Raw genomic sequence first — 27377 nt, 5'->3', positions numbered from 1 at the left:
ACGTCTCCCTGATCAATCGCTGGACATTGCAGAGTTGACAATAAAAGCAAAATGATCAAATTGATGACACAATCCAGGGGGGTCTCACCGACGCTACATTTTACGTTTCAATTGGGTCAACAGAACGACAGGCAGGTTCACTGTGACATTTGTGATTTATATCCTTCCTGTAGATGTTCTGATGACACTAGCTATCTCTCCCCCTTCTCTCTCTTCACTCTCCTCTTTCTTAGCATAATGAGATTTGGTACTAAATGGTAGCGCTTCTTCATACAGCAGTCATAGTGGGCCTTGATATCTGGGTCTAATTGTCTCTTGGGTAGTCGCTCTTTCGCTCACAAAAAACATGATAAATTGAAGTGCGGATGTGTGGTCCTCACCCCCAGCATTCCAGTCTCTAGGGGAGGGGCTGTGGTCTGCGCTTCTCTGTGGAGGCCCTTCTCTATTCCTCCTCCATCCCTCTTTGGGGGTCCCAAAGGGTTAGGCAAAGCACACAGCCCCCAGAGCATGCAAGCAGGGAGGGAGGCAGTCACTAAGGAGCTGTCTCAGCTTTCCAGGTCTCCATTCTGTTTTTCTTGTCTCACCATAAGCAAATATATTTTAGACCAGTGGGTTTCAATCATAACTTTATTCTAGTGGTATTGGTGCTTAAATTTGAGAGCCTATAAATTATTTTAGTTATATTTTATATTTAAAAGACTTAAGTACAAACAGGTGTGTTAGTTTCAGTGTAGTTAGCTCCTCCCTTCAGGTAGATCCTGTGTAAGGCAGTATCCACCAGTAATCTGGCCAGAACTGGTTGGAGGAACAGCAAAACAACTTTTTGTCCAGTACAGATTTGATTTTTTCTTTTACTATGGATCATACCTGGATAAATGAGGGACTACACAGACACTTAAGGACAAAACCAAGCCAAAATGCAATTGGTACCAGAGGTTAACTAGTCCTAACCAGGATCTATGCCATCATCAAAGAAAAGCAGTTACAAAACAAGACCTAAACCATAGAACTAGGTAACGAATATAACAAACCAAACAACTGAATTTTCTTCATACCATGTCCAACCTGCTGTGCCTGTACCGCAGTTTGAAACCCCTGTTTAGTTGACCATTGAGGTAAGTCTTCCATTGTCTGTCTGCTTGTGCATTTTCCCTCTTTTCCTGTTGTCACAGCGCCTCTGTAGCAGCGCACTGTGATTGAATAGCTTGAGTATAGTCATTGGCACTGATTACTGGGTCTATTAAGGTGAATGGATAGCAGTGGTTTTGCTCACATATAAGAACAATGTGCCCCCTTAAGAGGGTTTTAATGCTTGGGTGTAACATTGATGAATTAGACCAATTAATTGACAGTAATGCTAAAACTGCACTGCCCTTTCCTCTTGCCATGCAGAGCCCAAGTCGGATCTATTCCTGTTTTATGGAAAAGGAAGACCAGGAGTTATCCGTGGACTGGATATGAACGTGAAATCTTCAGATGAACATATGGTACCGATTGAGGACCTTGTTAACCCAAGAGCGATAGACTATCACGCAGAACTTGGATATGTCTACTTTGCGGATACAACAAGTTTTCTCATCGGAAGACAGAAGATAGATGGGAGTAATAGGGAGACGATACTGAAAGATGGTACGTGTATTTTTACTATTTTATGAAAGGAGGTTCAATTCAATTTCAGTTCAATTTATATTTGCAAAGCCCACTCAAGACCATCCAGCCAGGTGAGCGAAGGAGAGGATCCAGGTTCAGGTTGGGAGTTTGATGCTCATGTTGGTTGGCTTTTAGTCATTTAATCCACCCATGATGTCTCAGTCGGCCAAAATTTGTAATAGTTGACTCAATTTCATGAGATTATAAAGATTTATATGGAACAACAGCATAAAAAGAAGAAGTGAGTTAACTTAAGATTTGATATTGTTTGGTATTTATATATAAAAAGAAAGACTAAATTCATGATTCACAGTTTAATGAGTCTTTATAAAAATAAATTTTCTCCTTGTACTTTTTTGCACGAATAGTTGTTTTTGCATGAACTGTCATACAGGTGTAATCTTGTGAGTGCAGTTTGAGTCAGATACATAGAGATACATAATAGTTGTGAGAACGTTTGTACCAGCTGATTGGCGGGACATGTCTTTAGTCTACTACAGCTCTAGTAATGCATGGTATCTTATAATATAGTATTCTTGTTGGTGCGGGTTACTGTACTATATGTAGTAATTATCCAATGCAATGTATGTGTATGACTTGATGAATCTTAATTGTCCTTTGTAAAGTAATGCAAGTTTGAATAGTTCTCTTGAAGTCTAAAGTCTCACCAACGTAACTAGTTAAGGCCCACAAATATTGAAATTTAAATTTTGGGCAATATTGACAAAATTAATAGCTACATTTTTGTAATGCTAGTTGTATCCGGTATTTATAATTTTATTTTATAGCATAAATAATAGGGTAAATTGATGAATATTGCCTATTGTAAACTATGGCAAATACCTGGTTTGCAGTATCTAAATAAAGACCCATTGTTGCTTAATTACCTCACATAACTTAATTAACTATTTAAGCAGAACATAACTGCTTATTGGGTGTGTTTATAGTGTTTCTTACTATTGCAATGTGTTCTACCCAGAGCTGGACAATGTAGAGGGCATCTCTGTGGACTGGATTGGCAGAAATCTGTATTGGACCAATGATGGCTACAGGAAGACTATCAGCGTTGCCAGGTTGGAAAAGGCTTCACAGACCAGGAAGACTCTGCTGGAAGGGAACATGTCTCATCCCAGGGCCATTGTGGTCGACCCACTAAATAGGTAAATGCAATTATAACTATATTCCCAGCAATTTTATTTTTTGTCTGTCATTATGCCTTTTTTTCTTTTCTATTATTGGATATATTATTTTCAGTATATTCTTAATGGGCCTGTACCTGTTTTTTTTCCCATATAGTTGAACAAAATTTATCTTATCCCCAGTACATAAATATTGTATATGGAGGTCTTGAGGTCAAGATAAGTCAGCTGTCTTAGCATGCTAATTGTTCTTAGCAATACTGTGAAGTGACAGCACTATTTGCATGTTTAACACTTGCTCTGGAGAATATCATATAGCCTACATTGCTAATATGATGGGCTGAAAGCTAATGCTATGCTAATAAATTATTTTTGGCAATTGTAAACCTTTACATTTCTTCCAATGTGTGGGCTCACAGCATCCATATGTAGTATCTGGTGCACTGCAGTGACATTAATTACCATGTAACTGGCTTTAGCATGTAAATCCAATGAGTGCCCACAGCATCTCAAGGATTAGCACTTAGGGTTTAAATGGATTTAGTCTTGCAAATAAAAACATACAGATATTCATCCTCATTTCACAAGAGGCCAGACTTGCTAGTAAAGGTTGGCTGTAATGTCAACTAATTGTAAATTTAATACTGCAAAACAGCCTGATCTTGTTTGTGTCCTTATGAAATATGAATGGCTTCATGTTCCGAATTATAAAAGTGCTGCTTGATCTTATAACAGATTTAGCTCACAATTATATATTTATCTATTTCAATTACCATTATTAGTTTTCCTGTATTTAGATACACTACCAGGGTTCTACAGGAATAGCATTTACCATTCAACTTCACCTTACATCAGGTCTATAGGTGCCTTGGCTTATGAGCAATTTCAAAAGTGTAGTTATTTTGATTACAATTGTATGCCATAGCGGTGGTGGAAGGTAATGACGTACAAGTAGTAAAGTACTCTATCTGTATTTACTTAGGGTACTTTTACTTCACTACATTTGAGAGAAAGGATCTGTACTTTCTACTATACTATATTTTTTAACTGAACTGAAAAGTAAAAAGTACTTTTCACATGATTTAAGGGCTTATTTTTGTTATGTCCATGGTAATATCCTGGCCAAAGTTTTCATTGTGTATTTATTTAAAAAAATAAATGCCCTATTTTATTGAGTTTTATTGCAACTGTTGACCAAAATGTATCTTTTATATATATTACATCTTTCAGACTCATTTAGTCGGAGAAAGATGGCGACAGGTGGGAGCCACAGGTTGGCAGGTGCTGTGAGTTCACCTTGCTTTTCACACTCTAAGCGGTCGCCAAAGTCCTCTGACAACGGAGGACTTAATGTGGAGTTCAAATTGCCTCATTTGAGAATTACTGACCAAAAAAATGTGAAATGGTACGTGTTCACAGCCACCTATGTGTTCGCTGTAGTTTTGCTATCAACGTGGAGTGACTGGCAAGCCGCGTGTCACCGCCAGTCAAACTACACCCAGAGGCACACCCTACCTCTGATCAATTCATGGGGCAAACATGTCGTGTACGCATCAGTGCTTAAACAAGGACGGGCAGTTTTGTGTGGATCTACAAACTCCTGTTTTGACAAGCGGCACCTAGGATCAGCTGTTCCATCTTTGCTGTGCGCGTTACTGTTGCTGTGCGGGGACGTGCATGTAAACCCAGGACCTGGCGGCGGAGAGCCAACCGGAGCTAACGGCGTTTCACCTCCGCGCGGATCTACTACAGCCACGGTCGCAGTGAGTTACCCGCACGGGCACTCAACACAAACACACGGATTGTTAACTTGTCTGTCTGCAACTGTGAGCGGCGGTGCGGAGGATATCACACTGTCGTCTTTCCCTGCGCTAAATCTCGATGCGCTCTGCCCTGGCGGCTCCGAGTTAGGTGCTCCGGTACAAACATCGAGCACAGAAACACTTCTGGAGACCGTAAAACACCGGGTAAATAAACAGAAAAGTGACGTAGGGAAAGTTCTTACGTCACGTGATCCAAAATCTGTTGCTGCTAAGCAACAAAAATACGGACTATTTCAGACTGTAAACCACGCCAAAGTGCTATGGGATGCAAAAGTTAAACCTAAAGGTGTGTTTGGGGGGCACCTAAACATAAGAAGTGTTGTGCCCAAGGCTGAACAAGTTGAACAGCTGTTGACACATTCTAATCTTGACTTTTTATGCCTTTCTGAGACTTGGCTGAAACCCTCAACCTCAAATACTGCTATCCATGTGGCGGGCTATAATATCTACAGACGTGATCGCGAACATGGCAAAGGAGGAGGAGTTATGATGTTCATTAAGGACAGTTTTCAGTGTTCACAAATCGAACTTGTGGGAGATTCTTTGGAATGTGTGGGAGTGACTATTCGACTGTCTCCCGAAATGTCATTTGCTGTCATTGTATTGCATAGGCCCCCCTCAACCAATGATGTATTTTATGATCATCTCTCTGATATTCTGAAAAAATGTAATGCAAAAGAAGTCCTCCTTATGGGGGATTTTAACATTAATTGGTTAGATAAACATGGCAGAAGGAAACTGAAAGAAATCACTGACAAATTTAACCTCACACAAATGATTGGAAATGCAACCCGGATTACAAAGACCTCACAAACTCTTATAGACTTAATTTTCACAAATAAAACTGACCGCATCACAAAGGTCTATAATCTAATAACAGGCTTATCTGACCATAATTTAACACTAGTGGCCAGGAAACTGTCAAAAGCACGTTATAGAAGTCTAGATATACCAGAATCACAAGAAACTGTATCATACATCCCCAGAAAGGACATTGAGTCATTTGATAATGAAATTAGACAGGTAAATTGGGACGAAATAGTCAGTTATAAAGATAGTACTGAAGCATCCAGTGATTTAATACAAATGTTGCAGCTACTCATTTCCCAATTCTCTAAAGTTCCAAAGCCAAAGCATAAAAGAAAAACATCCCTACCCTGGATGAATGATGACTTATGGAAACTGATGCGAACCAGAGACTCTGCTCTTAAAAAGTCTTTAAAAACAGGGCTTACAACTTATCGTCTGTTATATACTGGGCTTCGAAATAAAGTAATCCAGCAATTTAGAAAAGCTAGAGCAACATTCTTTCTTAATATTATCAAACACGCCAAAGGAAATTCTAAACAGCTTTGGCAAACAATAGATAAACTAAGTGGAAGAGAGAAAACAAAGTGCAAGACAATAGAGCTTAAAATAGATGGTACAGACTTAAAGGATGGTCCAACAGTTGCTGAACATTTCAGCAATTATTTTATAGATTCTGTGAAGAAAATCACACAACAAACCTCTAAATCTGTTCATCTTTACATACCGCCTGCCCCTTCTTCCAGTACTACCCTAAGTTTCAACTGTATTGACCTGGTTAAAACTGATAAAATTATACAATCCTTATCCAATTCGAAGACCAAAGACTACTGGGGACTTGACAGCACACTCATCAAAAAACACAAGGAGACATTTAAAACAACTATAAACCAAATTGTAAATAAGTCAATTAATGAAAGTGTGTTCCCCAGTGTTTTCAAAACAGCAGTTATAACCAATTCACAAATCTGGAAGTAAAAATGAGGTAAACAACTACAGACCTATTAGTATATTACCTGTAGTATCCAAAATCCTGGAAAGAGCAATTAAAGAACAGTTAACAGAGCATCTAAATAACAATTATCTCTTGCATCCAATGCAATTTGGCTTTCGCAGCAATCATTCCACCGAAGCTGCCTGCTGCTACCTGACAGAGAGCATTAGAGCTAGCCTGGACAAGGGGGGCACGGTGGGGGGCTGTATTTCTAGACCTACAAAAGGCCTTTGACACAGTAAACCACCGTGTCCTCCTGTCCAAGCTCTCTCAGTACCACCTTTCCAGTGATGCATTGCATTGGGTAAAATCATACCTCTCTGACCGGGTACAGTATGTAAGAATAAACAATTCAATGTCGTCTTTGCAGCCCTGCACAACAGGGGTCCCACAAGGGTCCATTTTGGGGCCCCTGTTGTTCAGCCTTTATATCAATGACCTCCCAGACGTGTGCAAAGATGTAGACATCATCATGTATGCAGATGATGCTGTCATCTACGTACATGGAAGGGATGCACAGAAAGTGGCCACCACATTATCCTCAGCTATGGACAAAATCGATAATTGGCTCCAATCTTCATGTCTGACATTAAATATTAATAAAACAGTTGGTATGTATTTTTTTAAAACTAATAGAATTAAAGACAGGCCTAACATCTTTGTTAACGGAATAAAACTAAACATTGTAACAGAGACAAAGTATCTGGGGGTTCATTTGGACCAGACTTTGTCTTTCAAAAAGCATATAAAAAAAGTACGCAATTCAATCCGCTACAACATCTCTTCCCTTAGACACATGAGGAACAGCCTGACAGTAGAGGCCACTTTTACATATTTTAATGCCATGATTATTCCACACCTGACCTATTGTGTCTCCTGCTGGTCTCAGGCCAATGAGAGCGCTTTAAAATCTCTCAGATCCACCTATAATCAGGCAGTAAAGGCGATAAAAAACCCCTCCATTATCACCACTGTAACGTCTTAAGTAAATATAAAATGTTCAGTTTCAGTAATTTAATTTTGTATTCAAATCTAAGAAAATTATTCAAAATTATTAATAATGACGCTTCACCTACATAAAAAAAAATTACTATTCTTTGTTCTGAACAAACTACCCGATTCACTCGTTCCTCCGTAAACCGAAATTGCATAGTTCCAAAAAGATCCTCGGCCTTTGCTCAATCGGCTTTTTCTTATCAAACCATTAGGCAGTGGAATCAGCTTCCAGACAGTCTGAAATTGTCTGTGGATTTTAATAGTTTTACTAGAAATTTGAAAAAGTTCATTTTAAATAATCAAACGTGTCCACATCAGTCTAGTTAGTTGGTGCTGCTCTGTGCTCACTGTATAAACCTGCACATAATGATTTTTATATTAGTTTGGACTGGGGGGGACATATGTATGGCAGATCGGTAGTCGTATATTGTAATTGTCAATTGATATGTGTTTTTTAATGTGTGTTCACCTGCTCAGGGACTGCAGATGGAAGGTAGCAGTAGCTAAATCTGGTGCAAATCATCTTTTCTTTGTAAGATTAATGAATTTGTACATGGTCCCTGTCAAATAAAGAATAAAGAAAGAAAGATATATATCAACATCATTGCATTTAACACTTGAACAAAATAACAAAACTTGTGTGAAATACTTTTACTTTTTACTCTAAAGTATATTTATAAACGGATACTTAAATACTTGTGTTGATTTTTTCATATGATATCTTTACTTTTACTTGAGTAACTTTTTACCTCTGTATCTGTACTTTTACTTAGGTAGCAAAATTGAGTACTTCATCCACCACTGTTCCACAGTCTGTTCAAGACATATACCCCATATTATCATTCTAAACCATAACATGTACATTCAAGAACCCAGTATTCCCCAAGCCCTTCAAAGTTTAGACCCCTGCTCCTCTGATATCAAAGGTGCTACAGATTTTATCAAGACCTACAACTTGAACAGATACAACTTGTCAGTGTGTTTTTCTCATCCCGGGATTAATAAGTTTTAACTCGCACCCTCCCTCTGACAGCACAAATGATTAGAAAATCTCATTTTGGTTTTCGGTCGGTTTTCGGTCGGAGCCTAGAGCTGCAGACGCTCTTTGATGTGTATCTGCGCTGCTGGAGAGGTCTCTTCGGGTGAAATGGACTCAACTCCCCCACTGATTCCTCCTGCATCCTTTTGGGACCTTATTTTCTGCCCGGCTTGTCATCGCCGTCTGTGTTGACACGATAAGGACCACTAGTGTCAACTTAATACTGCCATACAGGTCTATCTCCACAGCATTAGGGGGCTCATACATGTATTTCCATATGATCTATAGACACCCTGCATCCAATTTTGATGGAGGCTTGGCTCAGAAGTGCAAATTTGAAAATGAAAGCTAGTTGCACAGTGTAGGAGCGTTTGTTCATAACTTGTTATCTATGAGTTTGGTTTTCATTGTGCATGTCTTTATTATAGGGTCACACAATACTTGGATGGATACAGACTTTATTCATACACTAATGAGGGATAACATCATCATGTGCATTGAGAAAATGAATACTTTGTAATTTCAGCTATATACATACATCAGAAAATAGCGTGATATGGGCCCTTTAAAGCTGAAGCACCTGATTTTCAAAACTTGAAAAGAAGTATGGCACATCACTAGTATTCACGTGCATTACTTTTCTGGCCACAAGCTTAACTTTGGAACAGCTTTTTCACACAGGAAAAGCCAGTCAGCTCTCATCAACCTGTCATATATGTGCGTGTGTGTGCTTGCATGCGGGGGTATGGGTGTGTGTGTGTGTGTGTGTATTTATATATGAGAAAAACAAGTTGGGTCCTTTAGTTTGGATATAAAAGATAAAGCAACAAGAGAACTTTTTTGTCCATCAAATAAAGTTGTCACAAATGTGCATAGGTTTGTCAGGCTAACACATTTGGAACCACAATATATGTCTACAAAGATGTATAACTGAATGATAATATTTAAACTATTTTTTGCCACTAATACAAAAATAATAATGCAAGATAATCCCAGTAAAACATTTTAAATAGACAGTCTCATTAAAAGGCTTAAACTGCAACAAATTACAGAATGAAGCAGCCATAGAAGTCACTTATTCAATCCTCTACAGCTCGAATGTTATTGTATTATAACTAAAATAACAAAAATCTCACCACTTTTGCAAATAAACTGTACATACCATAAATATTGAGCCCCAATACATAGTGTTCCAACTGTCACATATTGAATGATAATGATCGTGACAGGTCTAAATGTAGAAAGCCCAACTGTGAGAGGTAAATTGGTCTATGCATCTCCCAAACTGCATGTCTTGTGATTGTGTGGTCACATTCAACAAACTACTTCAGCTCAGATAATGTTACTTAAAGTGGCTGCACCAAGCTTATATCCATGTTATTGAGCAAAATGTGTTCCTACAGGTATATTGTAACAGCACCTCTGTGTTCTGTCTGCATCTATTTATTAAGAACCAGGAAGTGTGCTGTTTGCCTGTTAGTTGGCGCTAGTTGTTACTGACAGCAAAGTAAACTAATTAGAATGCTAGGTATGCATTAGGAAAGGCAGGAATAATGTTGGACTACGGTAACCCATTTTAACTTGGGGATCTGATAATTAATTATACGTTTAGCTGTAACTGTCACCTCATCCAATTATTCAAAATTATTTTGCACTATCCTACCTTCTTTGACACCATGCAAAGACCATCTTTCATTACATCCACAAATCTCCTGTAGGTTTCCTCTTAGCCTCCAGTTTGACAGCTATAGTGTCCAACATCAGCATACCTTCACCCATCATCGACAGCTCTTTTCTCTGCCTGCCCAAGCTATCCGCTCTGACAGACCCAAATACGCTAAAAAGTGTACTTCACACTGTAGAATACAGAGTTTTAGAAGACAAAAATTCTTGTGCATAGTGTCAGTATTCAAACACATTTTTTAACACTTGATAGTAAACGCTGAAATCTCTCTGCTGTCTATGATGCAGGTGTGTGAAAACAGGAGACAGTATGAAGAACAGCTCCTATGTAACGTGTCTCGAGTGCTCTCAATAAATATGACATAAGTGCAAAAACAGCGAGTTTTGCGATCACGTTAATGCTAACAACAACTGGCATGCTAATAGTGCACTGGAGTTACTTCCTGGTTCACGCAAGATAAAAAAAAAAAAAGAAAAAAGAATGCAGTGGTCTCATGCTCATTCTATATCTGGGATAAATTTTATTTTATTGGGTGACCAAATTGAGTAAAGCCTCTTTAACTGAAAATCCATATTTGTACAACTACACAGATATTGTCAAAAGCAACTGAACACCATTAGATTTAATTAGAAATTAGATATTCATTAGAAATCAATGCACGCTAAAATATTAGGAAGCTCTATGGAAAACTATGGTCAATCTCTTTTTTGAGGGTTGCAAGTTGTACAGATGTCTTTCCTGTTGTAGTCAGTCTTTTACTATTTTACATTGCAAAGTATTTGGCTAGTTGCTGTCTGTTTGTTTTTGGAGACTCTCTGCACTCTACACTCTGCAATTTTGAACAACAGGTGGGCAAACTCCTGAGGCTTTCTAGTATTGCCTTGCCTGACTGCAGTGTATCTCTTTCTTTAGAGAGTCCAGTCAGTTCTCTGTATTCTGTAACCCTAACATATTCATATTCTATGACTATTATTACCATAAGGCTATTCCCTTAAATACTCAAGTAAATGTTTTAATTAATTACTATATGTAAATTGGCAATTAATTGTGGACACACTGTAAGCTGCACCTACCTATTCATTTGCCAAAACAGTAAAAAAAAAAAAATAATAAAAAAAATATTTATTTGGCATTGCTTCAGATTCAAATGAGTATTTTATCATCTTAATTAGATTGCCGTTTTATTCCCAAATGTGTTTTTCTTTTTCCATACTATCAATCAGTTTAGAGCCAAGCAAGCAGTATACAACAATATAACGTTGCCAAATAGTTGAAATGGAATGCTTGTTGTTGGCAGCGCTCAGCCTAACTTCTGTGTTTGCTAAAATCCAATCTCTCTGCACATATTGACCACCGACTCCCTTGACTTTGGCATTCTGCATTGGCTGTGCCTTATTCCCACTCTGCAGTGCTATATGCCTTTCCACCGAGTCCAGTCTGCCTCTCCTCTACTTGTTGTCTCTGCCTATGTCTTCCTTAGCCTATGCATGTAAGTGTTAGCTAGCTCCTCTGAATAATGCATAGGGTTGTAAAGATGAGTTGGACACATGGGGAGTCTTCATTCACCTGCATATCCTATTCTGTTTCATCTTCCCTTTAGCCGCCCCTCTATCATTGATGAGGAACAGGGGGCCAGGCGACTCAGTCAGAAACATTCAAATGTAGCAAATCCCCCGGGCCGGGTTACTGCCGTCAAATCACAGACCCAATCACGCGGCAGAGATATAGGGCCGACCCCACTGAGAATTGCAGTCTTGGTGTACACACGCAAGACTACAAAGTTTCTGAATTGAAGTCTAAGGGGTTGTAACTTGATGTGCAGCAAAGTGACAGTTTATCTTGTAATGCCTAGACAAGTTTGTGAGACTGTGATATGAACTCCTTTGATCAAATTTGATAAAATAAATGTTTAATACAGAGGACATTTTGATATTGTTGTTAAAGTTTGGGTTTTTCACATGAATTATATACAGTATGTTGCCTCTTGGTTTAACACATAGACTATACATATAAATGGACATAGCGAACACACTAACTGCAGTGTTCCAAATAGGAAGTGATCATGGGTGCTTCCAGCTCCTTTGACTCTGGCTTCAAGTCACTTTACATAGAAATGTTTTTTTATTTTACTGCAGTGAGCCTCATATGTTTGTATTAACCCGCTCTACAGGATCTTGGTGTTTTTACTTCACAATTTTGCCCGTGAATCAAGTTATGAGCATTAATAACAAACAAATCAGGCACCTTCTTTCCCTCGAGGTCACTCCCACTAGTGAAATTCCAAATATGGAACTCGGCTCCAAATTCACCCCTATAACTGCTAACCTTGGTGAGCTGCATTTGGCTGGAATCAAATGCTATGGGTGACGTCTCACTCACTTAGGCCACTTCTTTATGCAGTCGATGGTTTAACATTGGGTTACCTTAAATTGAGTCTTTACTTATTTCTTCCATTCAAAATAATTAGTAAGTAATAGTCTATAAACCTTTAAATGCCAGGAACATGTCTTTTTGCCAATCATTTCATCAGTAGATTAGGAGGAAGGCCATTTTCTACAATAATACAAAGGTCATTTCCGATCCCTATTGGGTGCTTGTTACTAATGTGTCTTTCAGATAAAATTGTGGTTGGTGCTCACTGGAGGAAGTGTCTGTCATGATGTTTTTGCTTCTATATTGGATCTAAAAATAATGTATTTTGACAAATCAGTTACTTATTTTTGAAGGACTTGTATAGAAATCCACTTAGTTGACAAGCAGCACCTTATAAGAAAAGGCATCATGGGCATGATTATCAGCATGGGACATAGGCTTCTCATGTTTTTTTATTTATCATTGTGCATTTGTAATGCCCAGGATCCAGAATACTATTATTATTTTTATTATTATTTTTTTTTAACAGAGACGTGAGTCTGGTCACTGGTGAATCTCCCCGTTTTGACAGGTGGATTAGCCAGTCAGGGACACACATGGTCTGCCGTAACGGAAAAATCTTCGGGCGAAGCACTAAACTCTGTTAATCTGAGATGAGATAAATCTGATTGCATGATCACCTCTAACTGAGAGGCAACAGAGGGCGTGGGGAACAGACTGATATTAATCTGTATACAAATTACAGAGAGATACCAGGCAAGCATTTTTAAACATTTTCATAATTTATTCTAAAGTAAAAAGATCCTTGGTTTGAAAAAAAAGAAAAAACAAAACACTTTCAGGTTGTCCTTTAAGCTTAACTCAATATTATTATATTTAACAAGACAATATGTATGCTTTTTAGAAGGGGTCACCACCTGCTTGTTTGGGGATGCCAGTGTTTTATTTTTGTTTTTTTTCCCTGGAATATTCCACAGTATGGCATTAAACTCATCTACTTCAAACTAATAAAATCCTGTGTAAATGTGTGAATAAAGTAATTCTGTGGAACATCCCAGGCATTGCAAAAACATCTCTATGGAGATAATCAGGTGGTGGACTCTGCCCCAAGTTTATGCATCTTTAGACTAGTTTAGACAGAAGTTCATGAATTTCATATTCTTTGCACAGGGAGTTAAACATTCTGTGCTGTATCAGTCACATGTACTTTAGTTTATTTTTATTTCAGGCACAGACCTAACTTAGCGTGAGACCACATTTCTATGCTGAGGTTTGACTGTACGTTCGCTTTAGCACAGCACAGAGCCTTCCCTGTTTGAACCAGCATAGCCATGGCACCACGAGGGTGTTGGCAACAGACGAGATAACGCACATCACCACAATATAAGATTCATCATTGTGAAAGACAACAGTCGGGCAGCCTGTCAGACGTGTATTGATTGATAAGCTATCCACACTCAGGAGGAGCAGGAGATGGTAGGAGCTAGGCACAGCAGCGTACAGCAGGGAAAATACACTGTATTGAAAAACATATTGATGGTACTTCCATTTAACTGCACTCATTTTTGTTATTTTATTTTAAAGCATAGGTGTCTTGGGAACTCATTGAATCCTTGTTGCAGCAGCTGTGTTAGTTGTTGCGATATGTTCACCCACTGAAAAACATGCTGTTGTAGTTTTGGATAATTTTATAATTTTAGACTTTTTGATCCAGAAGGGGAACTGGATCTGGGCATAGACGCTCAACATTAGGTCAGAATCAGAATTCCAAATGTGGAACTCGGATCCAAATTTGCCCTATAACTGCTAGCCTCGATGAGCTTCATTTGACTGGAGCTCAATGCGATGGGTGACATCACACCCACTTCTTTATACAGTCTATGTGTAAAAGTAACCAAGACAACATGAATAAATGTTGCAAAAACTAACCAAATATATAAGAATAAACTATATCTAATATTTTTTCCGACTTCCCTCTGTTCCAGCTGGATGTATTGGACAGACTGGGAAGAGGATGAGGTGAATGACAGCATTGGGAGGATAGAGAAAGCCTGGATGGACGGTTCAAACAGAAGGATATTTGTGACATCCAACATGCTATGGCCCAATGGACTCACCCTGGACCACGGAACTAGCACCATGTACTGGTGTGACGCCTACTACGACCACATCGAGAAGATCCACCTCAATGGCTCAGGAAGGATGGTGAGTTCATATACTTACTCTTCTTATTAGAGGTGACAGCGATAGCGAAAAATCAATTACAAGTATCAAGCTTTAATATTAGCCCTTTTGGGGGGTTTTTGCCTCCTCCTACACCTGCATTTTGTGTACTCTGCTCTTTTTATTATTATATTTATGAGTGCAAAATAAATTAAGATAAATAAATAAATAAAAAATAATATGAGATAAGGTCATCTGAGTTAATATTGGTATTAATTTGGATAGTATCACATTTGTTATTATGCAGATATGCAAACTTATCTTAAGGAGGCCTATACTGATATTGTGATTTAAGGGCACATTTTAGCACACTTCTGATGGGTTGCCATGCATGTTCTTATTATATTAAAACATATGAGTTATGGCGGGTATTTTACCCCAAGTAGAAATCAATACAAGTGGTATAGATTGCATTTACATGACATCAAATCATACATTTTTCATACTTTTAAAATGGGAGTTTATCAAAGTCTATATGACTGCCTTTTGAATCTTCTTGATGCAGTCTATGTATATTTAACTATAATTGTTTACTATGTTTGTTTTTATTCTTTACTCTGGATTTGTAGAAAAAGACCTGGATGACTACTCTGGATATGATCAAAATAACAGCTAACATCAATAAATGCATCTCAGTAATACATATTTTTTGTGATGACTGGTGAGATAATAACTGCTACTACTCCAGTTCCCTCATTTGTGACTAACCTCACTTAAGGTTACAGTTTGCCCACCCACACATTTGGTACTCAACACCCATTAAGTGAAAGACTGACCGCATGAATGATATTATATGATTTATCAAAAATAATTTGGCTCACAAATATTCAATAAAGCTAATTTTTGTTGTAAATTGAAGGTTTCAGATTTGGTTTAGGTGACAAATATAAGGTGGTGGTGTTGTTTATTCATTCACAAAAAAAACAAAAATTAAATAAACTGATGTAATGTTTTATCTGCTTGTCCAGATAAAGGTAAAAACCTTATCAGTTTCAGTATGACTTATTATCCCAGTGTTTTATGGCATTGTTCTTGGGGTTAAAATAGATTGTGGCACCACTATTTTACCGGTAGATACGTTGGCAACCTCGACATCCTTCTGCTCTCCTTGTTAAACTTAAAAAGTTGTTTAAGATGTTATAGAAGTAATCAACATTAAACAAAAGATGGTAACAGTTTAACATCATATCAAGTCATTCATTATAGTTTTAGTTTGGTGTAGGCTGGGGTTCTGGGGACCCTTTGTGAAGTTTTGGGGATCCTAACCTGTCAACCCAAAAACTAGTTTGGCAAACTAAGGTTCCCCAAGATGAAAGATGGACAGTGCTCTGACAAATCTTGAGATGCCACAAGTCAACAACAAATTTTAAAATAAATTAGACTAGTTTATTTTAAAGTTTGTTCTCCAAATAATCCATTCTGAACACTGATACACGTTTTATCTGCAGATGTTTGATATTTATATGCAGATAACATCTGTGCGTCTTGTTCAGTGCCTTGCAGTGATAGAGTGCTCCTCCTCCAAAACAAAAGCCAACAAGACGTCCCTCCATCCCTAACCGTTCCTGTCGGACGCACTCGCTCGCTGGCAGATTACACTAATGAATTATTTGCAAATTCTATTTAATCAATGCCAAGATTCCAGCAAACATTATTAGAGGCAGTCAGCACAGTGTGAATAGGTTTGTGCAGGGGAAAATTGAATCGCATTCATCATATACTGTTATCAAATCATTTCACAGCCCATATCCAAACAGCTCCATCCCGCTTTAGGCTGATAGAATTCTCTCTGATTCTTTCCATAGTCAATAAAACCCTGTGAAACTCCTTTATCCACTTTGTGTTAGTGTTGAATTTATCTTTTTCATGTCTCTGTCTAGGTTTGCCAACACTGTTAGCTTATTTTGACAAAATCATTTACAAAATCAAATTACTTTATCTATAGTATGGAGTTGTAAATTGGTGGTTTAACTATTTTTAAGCATTACTGTCTTTTTCTTTGGGTTACTTCTTTGCTTTGCGTTTGCATTACTGTAGAAATGTTGCTTGCATAAATCTGCAAAAAATACATAAAAAAGGCATAAAAATCAGAAAATGTCAACAACATTTAAGGTTTTGAAACATTTGTTTTCGACATTGAGAAGTTTTCTGTCCCACATTTGAATAGATTGTTTTGACTTCAGGGCTAAGATGTGTTGTCTTGTTCACGAGTGAGGGAAGGATGGAGCGTGAGATTGACAGGCGGATCGGTGCAGCGTCTGCAGTGATGCGGTCGCTGTATCGGTCCGTTGTGGTAAAGAAGGAGCTGAGCCGGAAGGCGAAGCTCTCGATTTACCGGTCAATCTACGTTCCTACCCTCACCTATGGTCATGAGCTTTGGGTAATGACCGAAAGGACAAGATCGCGGATACAAGCGGCTGAAATGGGCTTCCTCCGCAGAGTGGCCGGGCGCACCCTTAGGGATAGGGTGAGGAGCTCGGTCACACGGGAGGAGCTCGGAGTAGAGCCGCTGCTCCTACACGTTGAGAGGAACCAGCTGAGGTGGCTCGGGCATCTGCTCAGGATGCCTCCTGGACGCCTCCCTAGGGAGGTGTTCTGGGCATGTCCCACTGGGAGGAGGCCCCGGGGAAGACCCAGGACACGCTGGAGGGACTATGTCTCTCGGCTGGCCTGGGAACGCCTTGGGGTCCCACCGGAGGAGCTGGAGGACGTGTCCGGGGTGAGGGAAGTCTGGGAGTCCCTGCTTAGACTGCTGCCCCCGTGACCCGGCCCCGGATAAGCGGAAGAAAATGGATGGATGGGCTAAGATGTGGCCTGTACTGTGTATTAAATAGAATCAGATGCTAATTAGTTTTATTGCCATTGTCAGTTCACAAAATTCACAAGCTAGGAACTTACAAAGAATAATTATATAAACTATGGTAAAAAAATAAATAAATAGATAAATAAAATAAGAGTATGCATTAATGTAAAGTAAAAAATAGACTTTGAAATACAGCAGAAAATATACAGTATGAGCAGAATAACAGTGGAAAAACTATAGTGCAAGTAGGTTCATTACAGTTATTTAAAGTGGCAGTAACTAGTGTAAAATGACAGGTGTTGTAGCGTGTTCATAAGTTCAAAAGCTGAGGGAAAGAAACTGTTCTTGTGGGAAGAGGTTCTGGTCTGAATGGACCATAGTCTCCTGTCTGAGAGGAGTGGCTCTGTGTCCAGGGTGTGAGGGATCAGCTGTGATCCAACCTGCTCACCCCCAACTACTGGATATGTACAGGTTGTGGAGAGATGGGAGGCTGCAGACTCAGTGATGGTCGTGACTATACTAGAATTGCATTATCATCTGGGCTGGCAGCTTGGCTTACCTCAGGTGCTGATGGAAGTACATGCTCTGCTGGGACGGAGATGATGCTGGGATGGAGCTGAAAAAGGTCCTGGGTGATGGTGATGACATCAGCTGCTAAAATGACTCAAATCTACTAAATTAGTTCAAATTACTTTTATTTGTATATAACACAAAAACTGTCAACTTATAAGTATTTTCAAAAAAGTTATAACCAAACCGATCAACCCACACTTGTGCTTGCAGGTCGTATACAACGGCAAAGAGCTGAACCACCCCTTTGGGATATCTCACTATCGGAATTTCATCTTTTGGACGGAGTACATGAACGCCTCGGTGTTCCAGCTGGATTTGAACAGCGGAGATGTGACTCTGCTCAGGAGCGAGAGACCACCTCTATTCGGCCTACAAGTTTATGACGCTCACAGCCAGCAAGGTTTGGCTGCTCTGCTTTTCAATACTGCCCCACTAGTGTCACTGGAGCATGACTCCCATACCAGAGCACAAGCAAACTGCATTTGGGCTGAAAGAGAGAAAAGGCTCTTTGCTCTGTATGCTCTTACAGCTGTAGCTTTTGTGTTTTTTTTAATAGACAGAACTTAAGGTTGAATAGATACTAAGATTTTTCATCTCATCTCGACTTGCAGCTCGTAGCTATAGTGTAGTGATATGGTGCCTTATTATTGCAATTCTCAAGTTCAATTTGCATTTTGTGTGACTTTGCTATAGCAAAATTGTGTTTGTTTAATATGCACAAGAGGAAACTTAACTCAAACCAAGGGATATTTTAACATTCTTTACAGTTGCAAGATAGGGTTAAAATGATACTACTACTTTCATCAGTGCGGTATCCATTTGGAGTTTGCCAATTAACCAACTAGAACCAAAACTATTGATAACTGTGACTAGTAATTACAATTAGTTTGAGTCATTGTTCATTGGTCAATTAGTAAGGACTAAGCTCAGTGGAGCATTTGCTTTTATTTAACTAGATCACTGAGGAGGTCTGGGCAACTTCTTCACTCCTAGAATGTTAAGTCCATTTCACAGATTTTATATTTTGCTTTTGCTATGGAACGGACCTGGGCGATTGCTGCCACCCATATGCAGATGTGAAAACCTGCTCCACCCTGCCTTTGTTCATGCTCATGAATATATGAATACTATCATTTAGAAGTACAGTAGATAGCACCTAGTGGTGTTATGTGAGAATGCGACATGGCTGGGTCAGATGAGGAGGTCTGGACATAACATGCAAGTTAGGTCTTTTAACTAAAGACTGATTTAAGTTGTTATAAGTTAAATACAATGCAGAATAGAGGAAAGTGATGTTGAACCACCTACATCCAGTCTGTATCTTATTATTCCAAACACAAGAGATTTAACACTTGAGTTCCTGTTGTATTCATTTCTCTGATTCCAGATTTTGAGTAGGAGAGTCCAGTGCTGAATATTCAATGGTGTATAATGTCTGCTATAGTGTCCTCAGCCTACAGATCACACCCTGCTGAGGATTTCTCCCGGACATCCCTCTATTGTTCATGTCACTGAATAGATTAATTGGCTGTCCACTCCTTTGAGTATTAGTGATTGGCCTGTACAAAACCAATGCTTTATCTCATTGGCTCAGCTGCTGCTTTGGAGCTTGTGTTTAATGAAAGTGACTAAGGTGTCTTATGCCGAACTAATGTGACAGTATGAAGGTTTATACAGAAAGACTTTTTATGCAGTTGTGAAGGAGAAAAATATTCAAGTTTTGTATTTGTATCTATTCAATTGGTATGCCATTGCACAACTGAATCTGAACTAACTTTGAACTGTAAATAATAATGAGAGATACTTCATGGCCCACACCTGCTATATAGTTTATTTCCAACTAATTTTGCTCCCTGTACTGTTGAATGAGAGACACAAGGCCTTCAACTGAAAACCTCTTTAAAATATTTTGTTACTCCTTGCTATTATACCTAATTGATAGGTCCAAAAAGTAAATATTAGCACAGATTAATAGGCTATAATTAATTGTTTTAAGATAGGCCTATCTCACAGATTTTGTACATTTTGTTTAATATTTCATGACTTGAGTAGTAGAGTTTAATGATGATGATGATGATGGCCAGATGAACTAAATTCTAAGTTCTTTTTCATTTTAGATAGGCTACTTGTGGTAGAAGAACTACTCAATTTTGTTGTTTCAGTTAAAGTACAGAACCCGGGGCAAGGAAATCATAAGACAAACTAAAAGTATCACCTGAACCAATCTATTCAAGTAAAAATATTAAAGTACCTATTTAAAAATGTACTTAAAGAGTAAAAAGTAAGTGTTTTACACAGATTTTGAGATCTAATAAAGCTTAAAATGTAGTGATTTTGAACTTTTGCGCTGAATTTTGTTCAACAGACTTAGAGACTTGAATTGATAATTTTTTTCTAGCTGTTTTTATCTTTATATTTTTGTTTGCTCAAACTACAAATGTGTTAAAAATAAACCTTTTTTCAGCAGGTCTCAATCAATAATTAAAAATACTTTTATTTTTCAGTCCTGTTAAAAAATGTAGGTGAATAGAAAGTACAGATACCTTCTGTCAAATGTAGTGAAGTATCCACTTTAAAATGTATTTAAGTAAAATACCTAAATTACTTAAAATTTGTACAGTACTTTACTACTTTTATGTCATTATGTTCCGCTACTGACTACTTAAAGACAATGTAATAATAGCCCATAAAATAATGCTCCTTCCCTCCTCCTTTTTTCTTTTTTTTCTTTTTTATGTTTACTATATTAGGCAAAATATTAAGAACAAATTCTTACGTACAATGTTGGCTTAGGTGTGTTAGATAGTTTTCAAGGGGAACAACTAGAAACTTGAACCTGGCCTTTAATGACAACTTTCAGATTCAACACTGACATACAGAAATGCACTTTTAAGTGAGCCAGACACCTTATTTGAATCATCCCTCTCTGCAGGTGACAATGCATGCAGTGTGAATTATGGGGGCTGCAGTACCCTCTGCCTGGCCATCCCTGGAGGCCGAGTTTGCGCATGTGCTGACAACCAGGTCCTAGAGAAGAACAATGTCACCTGTGCAGGTAGGAGGACACATGCATCAGATACAAACCAGATCATCTTTTACACATACTCAGTAATCCAGCACCCTACCTCCTCTGGGAATGAAATCATATAACACAGTTGATCTAGCTACATACTCTCACATTCTCAGGGGGAATCTTGCTTTTGCTAGCAGTAATGGTAATGTGATAGCAGAGCCTTTTCTAGTGGGTTTTGAACGGGTATTCTTTTTGGGAATATAACATGACCTAATATGTACTATTCTTTGCTTGACTTTAAAAGATAAGTGAATATGCGGTAGCTAATTTAAAGCTAATTTGCTAACTGTACACTTTACTGTAACACTTTTTACTGTTTTGTTGCTGTGGTACAAAATGATACCATCTAAATGATTTGCACAGAAAAACACAATTTTCATATAGTTGTTTTGTGTTGTATTTTGAGATATAAATTTTAGCAATAGCATTGAGACACAAATACCTACTTTACCTGGGGTTAATTGCTTTCATGGTCATAAACCAGTAGTGGCCATATTATTAGTAGCCATATTGCACTAGCGGTAAATGCCTCAATTCTCATCATTGTATCTTTTTTTTTTTTTTATTATTAAATATCGCACTGCAAGCACATAGTCTAATCCATTTCAAGTCCAAATCATTCACCGAGGACACCGGTTTGCCTGACTTGACTTTGTACTAAAAGGGACACCTTGGCTGGGCGCACGCAAACTCACACTCTACTGGTGCCACATATTCATCCCAAGAAAGGCAGCTTAAAATGAGCCAATTATGAACCAGCTTTTGTGTGCTCTAACGGCTTTGCCCAATAACTTTCCCTTTCTTTCCTGTCCCCAGACGACTCTGCTGATGTTTTGGAGGTGCACCGCTGTAAAAATGATGAGTTCCAGTGTCTGAATCAGCGATGTATTCGTGCCCTGTGGAAGTGTGATGGTGATGATGACTGCCTGGATGGGAGTGATGAGAAAAAGCACATTTGCTGTAAGAAAAAAGATCCACTTAAATCTCTATAAGAAACTGAACTGCCCAAAGGGGGTAAATTAATATAGCCTACAGAGATACAGATACAGAGGGTTACATGATGCATTTGTGACTTGACTCTATCCACAATGATGAAAATATAATAGAAATACAGTATATGCTTGCTCTTCTATTGCATTTTTGAAAAAGACAAATGTTGTTATCATCTTTAGTTTTGTCATCCCTAAATTGATTTTGCAATGCAATAGAGGCAGTATTAATGCCCCTATGGAACATTCCAGGCAATAAGATCTCCATGGAGTCAATAAAAATTGACTCTTGAGAGCTTTGATATGTTACTTCATCAAAAACATACCTAAAGTTGAGTTTTGTTTCATTCACACGTTTGAGTAATTCTTTAGTATTAGTCTGTCAAAATGCTCTGCTCCACCTTGTGATGTCATGTAATGTTAGTTTTCAAATTAACAGCTACCTTTCGACTTTTATTTGTGTAGACCCTCAGTCGTCCAGGTCTACTTTTAGTTCAGTAGCAATTGGAAATTCAGTTCAGTAGCAATTGGAAATTCCAGGGCTGATATCATCCAAATGATTCTAGTGGAGGTGTGTTTGGAATTTAAAAATATAGTGGAGCACTTCCCTTCTTACCTCATGACATCACAGAGTGCTTTCTGTTTGAGAGAAGAACTAAACCCAAATTTGCACAGTTTATGTGCTAGACATGTGTGAATGAAACAAAACACAACTTCGGGTATGTTTGTGATGAGGAAACAGTATGATAACATAGATCAGACATAGTGTAATATGGGCCCTTTAAATACACTTGATAAGCTTGATCTTTATTCACACAATTTTTAAAACGCAAACTATTACATGAAGCACTTATGTTGGATTGATGTCAACAGAGAATACAGCCTTTGTTAGAATGAGCAAACGTGCTGTAAAGAGCCTCTAAAATGAGTTCTTCCAACATTTCTGAGTATAAAAAATGAAGTAGTGACGATGCACTTAGATGCGGAGTCATGCACAGTGTGAGATAGTATGCTCTAAAAGGCTTACTCTTCCTCCAGTCAGCCCATGTGTTGGAAATGTCAACGCTAAAGCAGGGTGAAAAGTGCTCCTCCTCCTCACTGGCTGTCTCTGTTACTTGTGTAAAACTTGCACTTTAACAAATCGCTACAATAAACAACACTTATGTGAGACACTGCTTTGATGCTGTGTTCTTCTGAAAAGCCAGCGTGATATTGAAGTAATCTCCGGCTAAAGTGATATAAAAATTAAAACATTGAGTGGTGCTTCGTGAGTGCCTGGAAAATCTCTTGCTTTGGACAAATGTCAAATGCGTCTGAAAAAGGAAAGTTTTGAGAAGAGTTGAGTGGTGACCATTTAAAGTCTGAGTAAGTTTTTGAGTTTTTTATGTTATTTTTGAAAGGTGCATATCAGTACTTTTATACTTTGTGTATTACATTGATAACTGAAACTTCATTTTTTTTTTTTTACTTTTAAACTTTTTATTTACACCATGTACCAGTAATATGTAAATACAGTGTAACAACATTAAACATAGGCAAGGTAAACATATTTGTATAGCACACTTGGTACACAGAGTAATTCAAAGTGCATTACAGAATAAGAAAGACATTAAAATTACAATACAAACAAATCAAAGCATTAATAATCATCATAAAATTAACATTAAAAGAGAAGAGTGCAGAATAAAAACCTTTCAGTCATATGCACAGCTAAACAGAACTGTTTTGAGCCTGGATTTAAACATTCTCAAAGTAGAGACCTGTCTCACATCTTCAGGAAGACTGTTCCATGTCTTTTCTACGTAAAACTGAAATGCTGATTCTTCATGTTTAGTCCTGACTCTAAGCACTAGCAGGAGGCTGGTCCCTGAAGTCCTCAGAGTACGAGCTGGTTCATATGGCACTAACATGTTGGAGATGTACTTTGGTGCTAGGCCATGGAGAAACTTATATGCAGGCAGAGCTGCATATAAGTATATAAGTATTTTTTATGTATTATACATAAATGATGCATATTTGTGGAGCTGGTACATCGCCTGCATGATTTCATGGAGATCAGACCATTTTTTAAGAACATTCTCCAGTTTAATGTCACATGTGGAATATAAATATATATATATATATATATATATATATATATATATATATATATATATATATATATATATATATATATATATATATATAAACACCATGCTTTTATCTAAGTCGATTACATTTTGGCTAAAAAGTTACAAACTGTGGTTTTACAATAAATCAGTAATATGAACTTAACATAAATCATGCATAAATACCATATACATTAATTCCATACCTGAAAGTGACACATAAAATAAGTTTCTTTACTTTCTATACATACTCATTTTGAAATAATCTGTTTAGGAGCATTATTGAATAACAACAGCAATGCTTTGTTTAATACTTTTCCATTTACTACTAATTTTGATAAAGCTGTACATTTTTCAAGTTACACAGGGAGAGCGCAACTGGGATCTATGTTCTCAAACTGCTTAGACAATCATTGAGTGCTTTGTCCAACTTCTTTTGCAATCATAGCAAAACTGAGCTATACAGACTATAAATTATGCAGTGACTACTTTTAACACATTCTATAGTGTATATTTTTATTTATTTACAAGATTTTTGTGCTTGCAGCAAACCACACTTGCCCCATGGATCAGTTCAAATGTAGCAACAACCGATGTATTCCCAAAAGATGGCTCTGCGATGGTATGAATGATTGTGCCAATGGAGAAGATGAAGCCAACAGTACATGCTCAGGTAAGTGCTATCAGTCTGCAGTAACAAGGCAGAGCTGCACCCTTCAACAGTGGGATAGATAGCCTCAACCTAAACCTTTTAGATAAACATGTCAACAGAAAAGAAGGGAGATTGTGCAAAAGGCTTTTGTAGTGCCAGAAAATAGGTGCACTATGGAGCTTATTCACATTAGTTTCTAAAAATATCAGATATAGGTGACAAAGAAACTTGGGGCGACAATGGCTCCAAATATGAATGTGGTGTGTGAGTGTGTGACTAGTGGTGGTCAGAGGGGCCGATGGTGCAGATTGGCAGTCAATAGTAGCTTACCATCACTGGACGTGGAGTGAAAGAATAACGCCTGCAGTGCAACTATTTGACAAGCATGTAAAGTGCATTATAAGTCTAAGGCATTATTATGATTGTATTATTAAAACCGTATCCGGAGCTTCAAAAATAGAAAAAAATCAAGTAGTAAACAAGTCCGAACATGTCAGTGACTAGTTTTGGAAATTATAATGCGGTGAGCTTTGATTTTGAGTGAAGAAACCAAGACAAAATAATGAAAGAGCACTCCTCAAAAATCTATTTTTGGGAGCCCGAACAGGAAAAAAGTTGGAGTGGTGCATTTACTACAACACACAGGCTTATTACCAGTTTACTGACAAAGAGAAACGTATGTAAACTCAACAGAGGCAATATCAGGTGAAGTTTAAGGTGAATATTTTCCCGTGGCAGAAACACTGTTATTAACGCCTTTTACAATAAATCTGTACATCTTGACGATTTTGGATCAATTCCAAATTCTCACAATCGTGATCTTTCTAAGAATTTTTTTTTTTTCAACACCTCTATTACGACCCCACCCTAAACCCTACAGGAACTCAATCATAGTGGACGGAACCCAATTGTTGCAATATTTTTCCTCTCATACCGTGGATTTTCATTCTAAAGACTGAAAAATTGTTAAAAACTGTTGTAACGGTGGGTGTAGCGGACCAAAGAGTGCAGACTCGGGGAATATTTACAGTGTTTATTGTACAGATTGAGACAAGATACAAAACTGAGGGTTGATCTGATGGTGAGCGGGAAGCCAGGTGCGGGCCAGGATCCAGGAACGTGGAGTGCAGGGAAAAACCAAGACAGTACCAGGGCTGAGAAGCAGGGTAGAAGCAGGATCGGAGCAGGGTCGGAGCAGGGCTGAAGGCACACATAGGATCCGGCACCAAACGCAGATAATCCAGTACGGAACAGGGTGAAGCAACACAGAGCAACGCAGGCACGACAGAAACACAGGAACACAGGAACGACAGGAATGAAGGGACAACAACGATCTCGCGCCGAGTGTCTGGTCCCAGCTCCTCTTATGCTCCGCAGCAGGTGGAGGTAATTGTGCTGATGAGCTGCAGGTGCGCGCAGGAGGAGCCAGGAGCTCAGCCCAGCTCTGGCAGGTGAAGGAGGGAAGGAAAACATGGAGCGGACAGTGCGGATCATGACAAAAACTAAAAAAGCGATGCATGGGGCGGAGGTGATAAAAGCGATCGCAATGCAGGGGCAATTGCTATACGATGCAGGGCAGTAGTGATGCAAGGTTGGTCGTGATGCAGCGACAATTGCAATGCAGGGGGTCATGATGGAGGGGTGGTGGCGATGCAGGGGGTTGCGATGTAGAAACGGTGGTAATTTTTGGTGGTGGCGATAAAGGTTGTCAAGGTGCAGGAGCAATTGTTATGCAGGGGTGGTCACAATGTATTGGGGCAGTAGTGATGCTTGGAGTCATGATGCAGGGGCAGTCATGATGCAGGGGAAGTCATGATGCAGGGGAGGTGGCAATAAAGATGGTCGTAATGCAGGGGCAATTGCTATGCAGGGACAGTTGCTATGGAGGGGCAGTGGCGATGAGTTGCTAATCTAATTATTTTTATTATTGTTATAATAATAATAATAATAATAATAATAATAATAATTATTATTATTATTATTATTATTATTATTATTATTATTATTAGGCCCGAGCCTGGGACTCCGTCCCGGCGAGGGACTCATTAAAACCGTGTCCGAAACCCGGAAAATGGCAAAAATCAAGTAGTAAACACGCCCCGACATGGCAGTGAGTGGTGTCAAAAATTAGAACTCGACGAGCTCTAAAAGAAAGAAAAAATAACGAAAGATGACTCAGTAGCGCCACCTCAAACTTTGATTTTCATGGGGCCAATGGGAGCCCGACTCGGAAAAAAGTCGACGTAAAAATCCGAAACTCACATCAAAAAATAGTACATGTCGGGACATGACAAAAATGATATTATGGCCCCGCCCTAAAATGCACAGGACGCCGGCCATATTGGATCAAACCCGGGAACGACAAAACTGCACACCCTCACATTCAGGACATTTTCTCGCCCAGTTTTCATCACAAACACTTCAAATTTGGCCAAATCCCTCTAAACCCAT

At 38.5% G+C, this 27377-nt stretch overlaps 1 protein-coding gene across 1 annotated transcript in view; it reads left to right on the top strand.

Annotated features, from left to right (window-relative positions):
• Positions 1-27377, top strand: part of lrp1bb (low density lipoprotein receptor-related protein 1Bb) — a 464724-nt gene that overhangs the window by 161224 nt on the left and 276123 nt on the right. Inside the window, exons 10-16 of the mRNA XM_055230393.1 lie at positions 1393-1629; positions 2630-2810; positions 14491-14710; positions 18315-18504; positions 21037-21159; positions 21994-22137; positions 24822-24947. Of these exons, the coding sequence (XP_055086368.1) occupies positions 1393-1629; positions 2630-2810; positions 14491-14710; positions 18315-18504; positions 21037-21159; positions 21994-22137; positions 24822-24947 (1221 nt within the window). The remainder of the gene's footprint in view (positions 1-1392; positions 1630-2629; positions 2811-14490; positions 14711-18314; positions 18505-21036; positions 21160-21993; positions 22138-24821; positions 24948-27377) is intronic.

The sequence above is a fragment of the Periophthalmus magnuspinnatus genome, chromosome 21, assembly GCF_009829125.3.
Source record: "Periophthalmus magnuspinnatus isolate fPerMag1 chromosome 21, fPerMag1.2.pri, whole genome shotgun sequence".
Lineage (NCBI taxonomy): Eukaryota > Metazoa > Chordata > Actinopteri > Gobiiformes > Gobiidae > Periophthalmus > Periophthalmus magnuspinnatus.
This window is presented reverse-complemented; position numbering and strand designations above follow the sequence as displayed.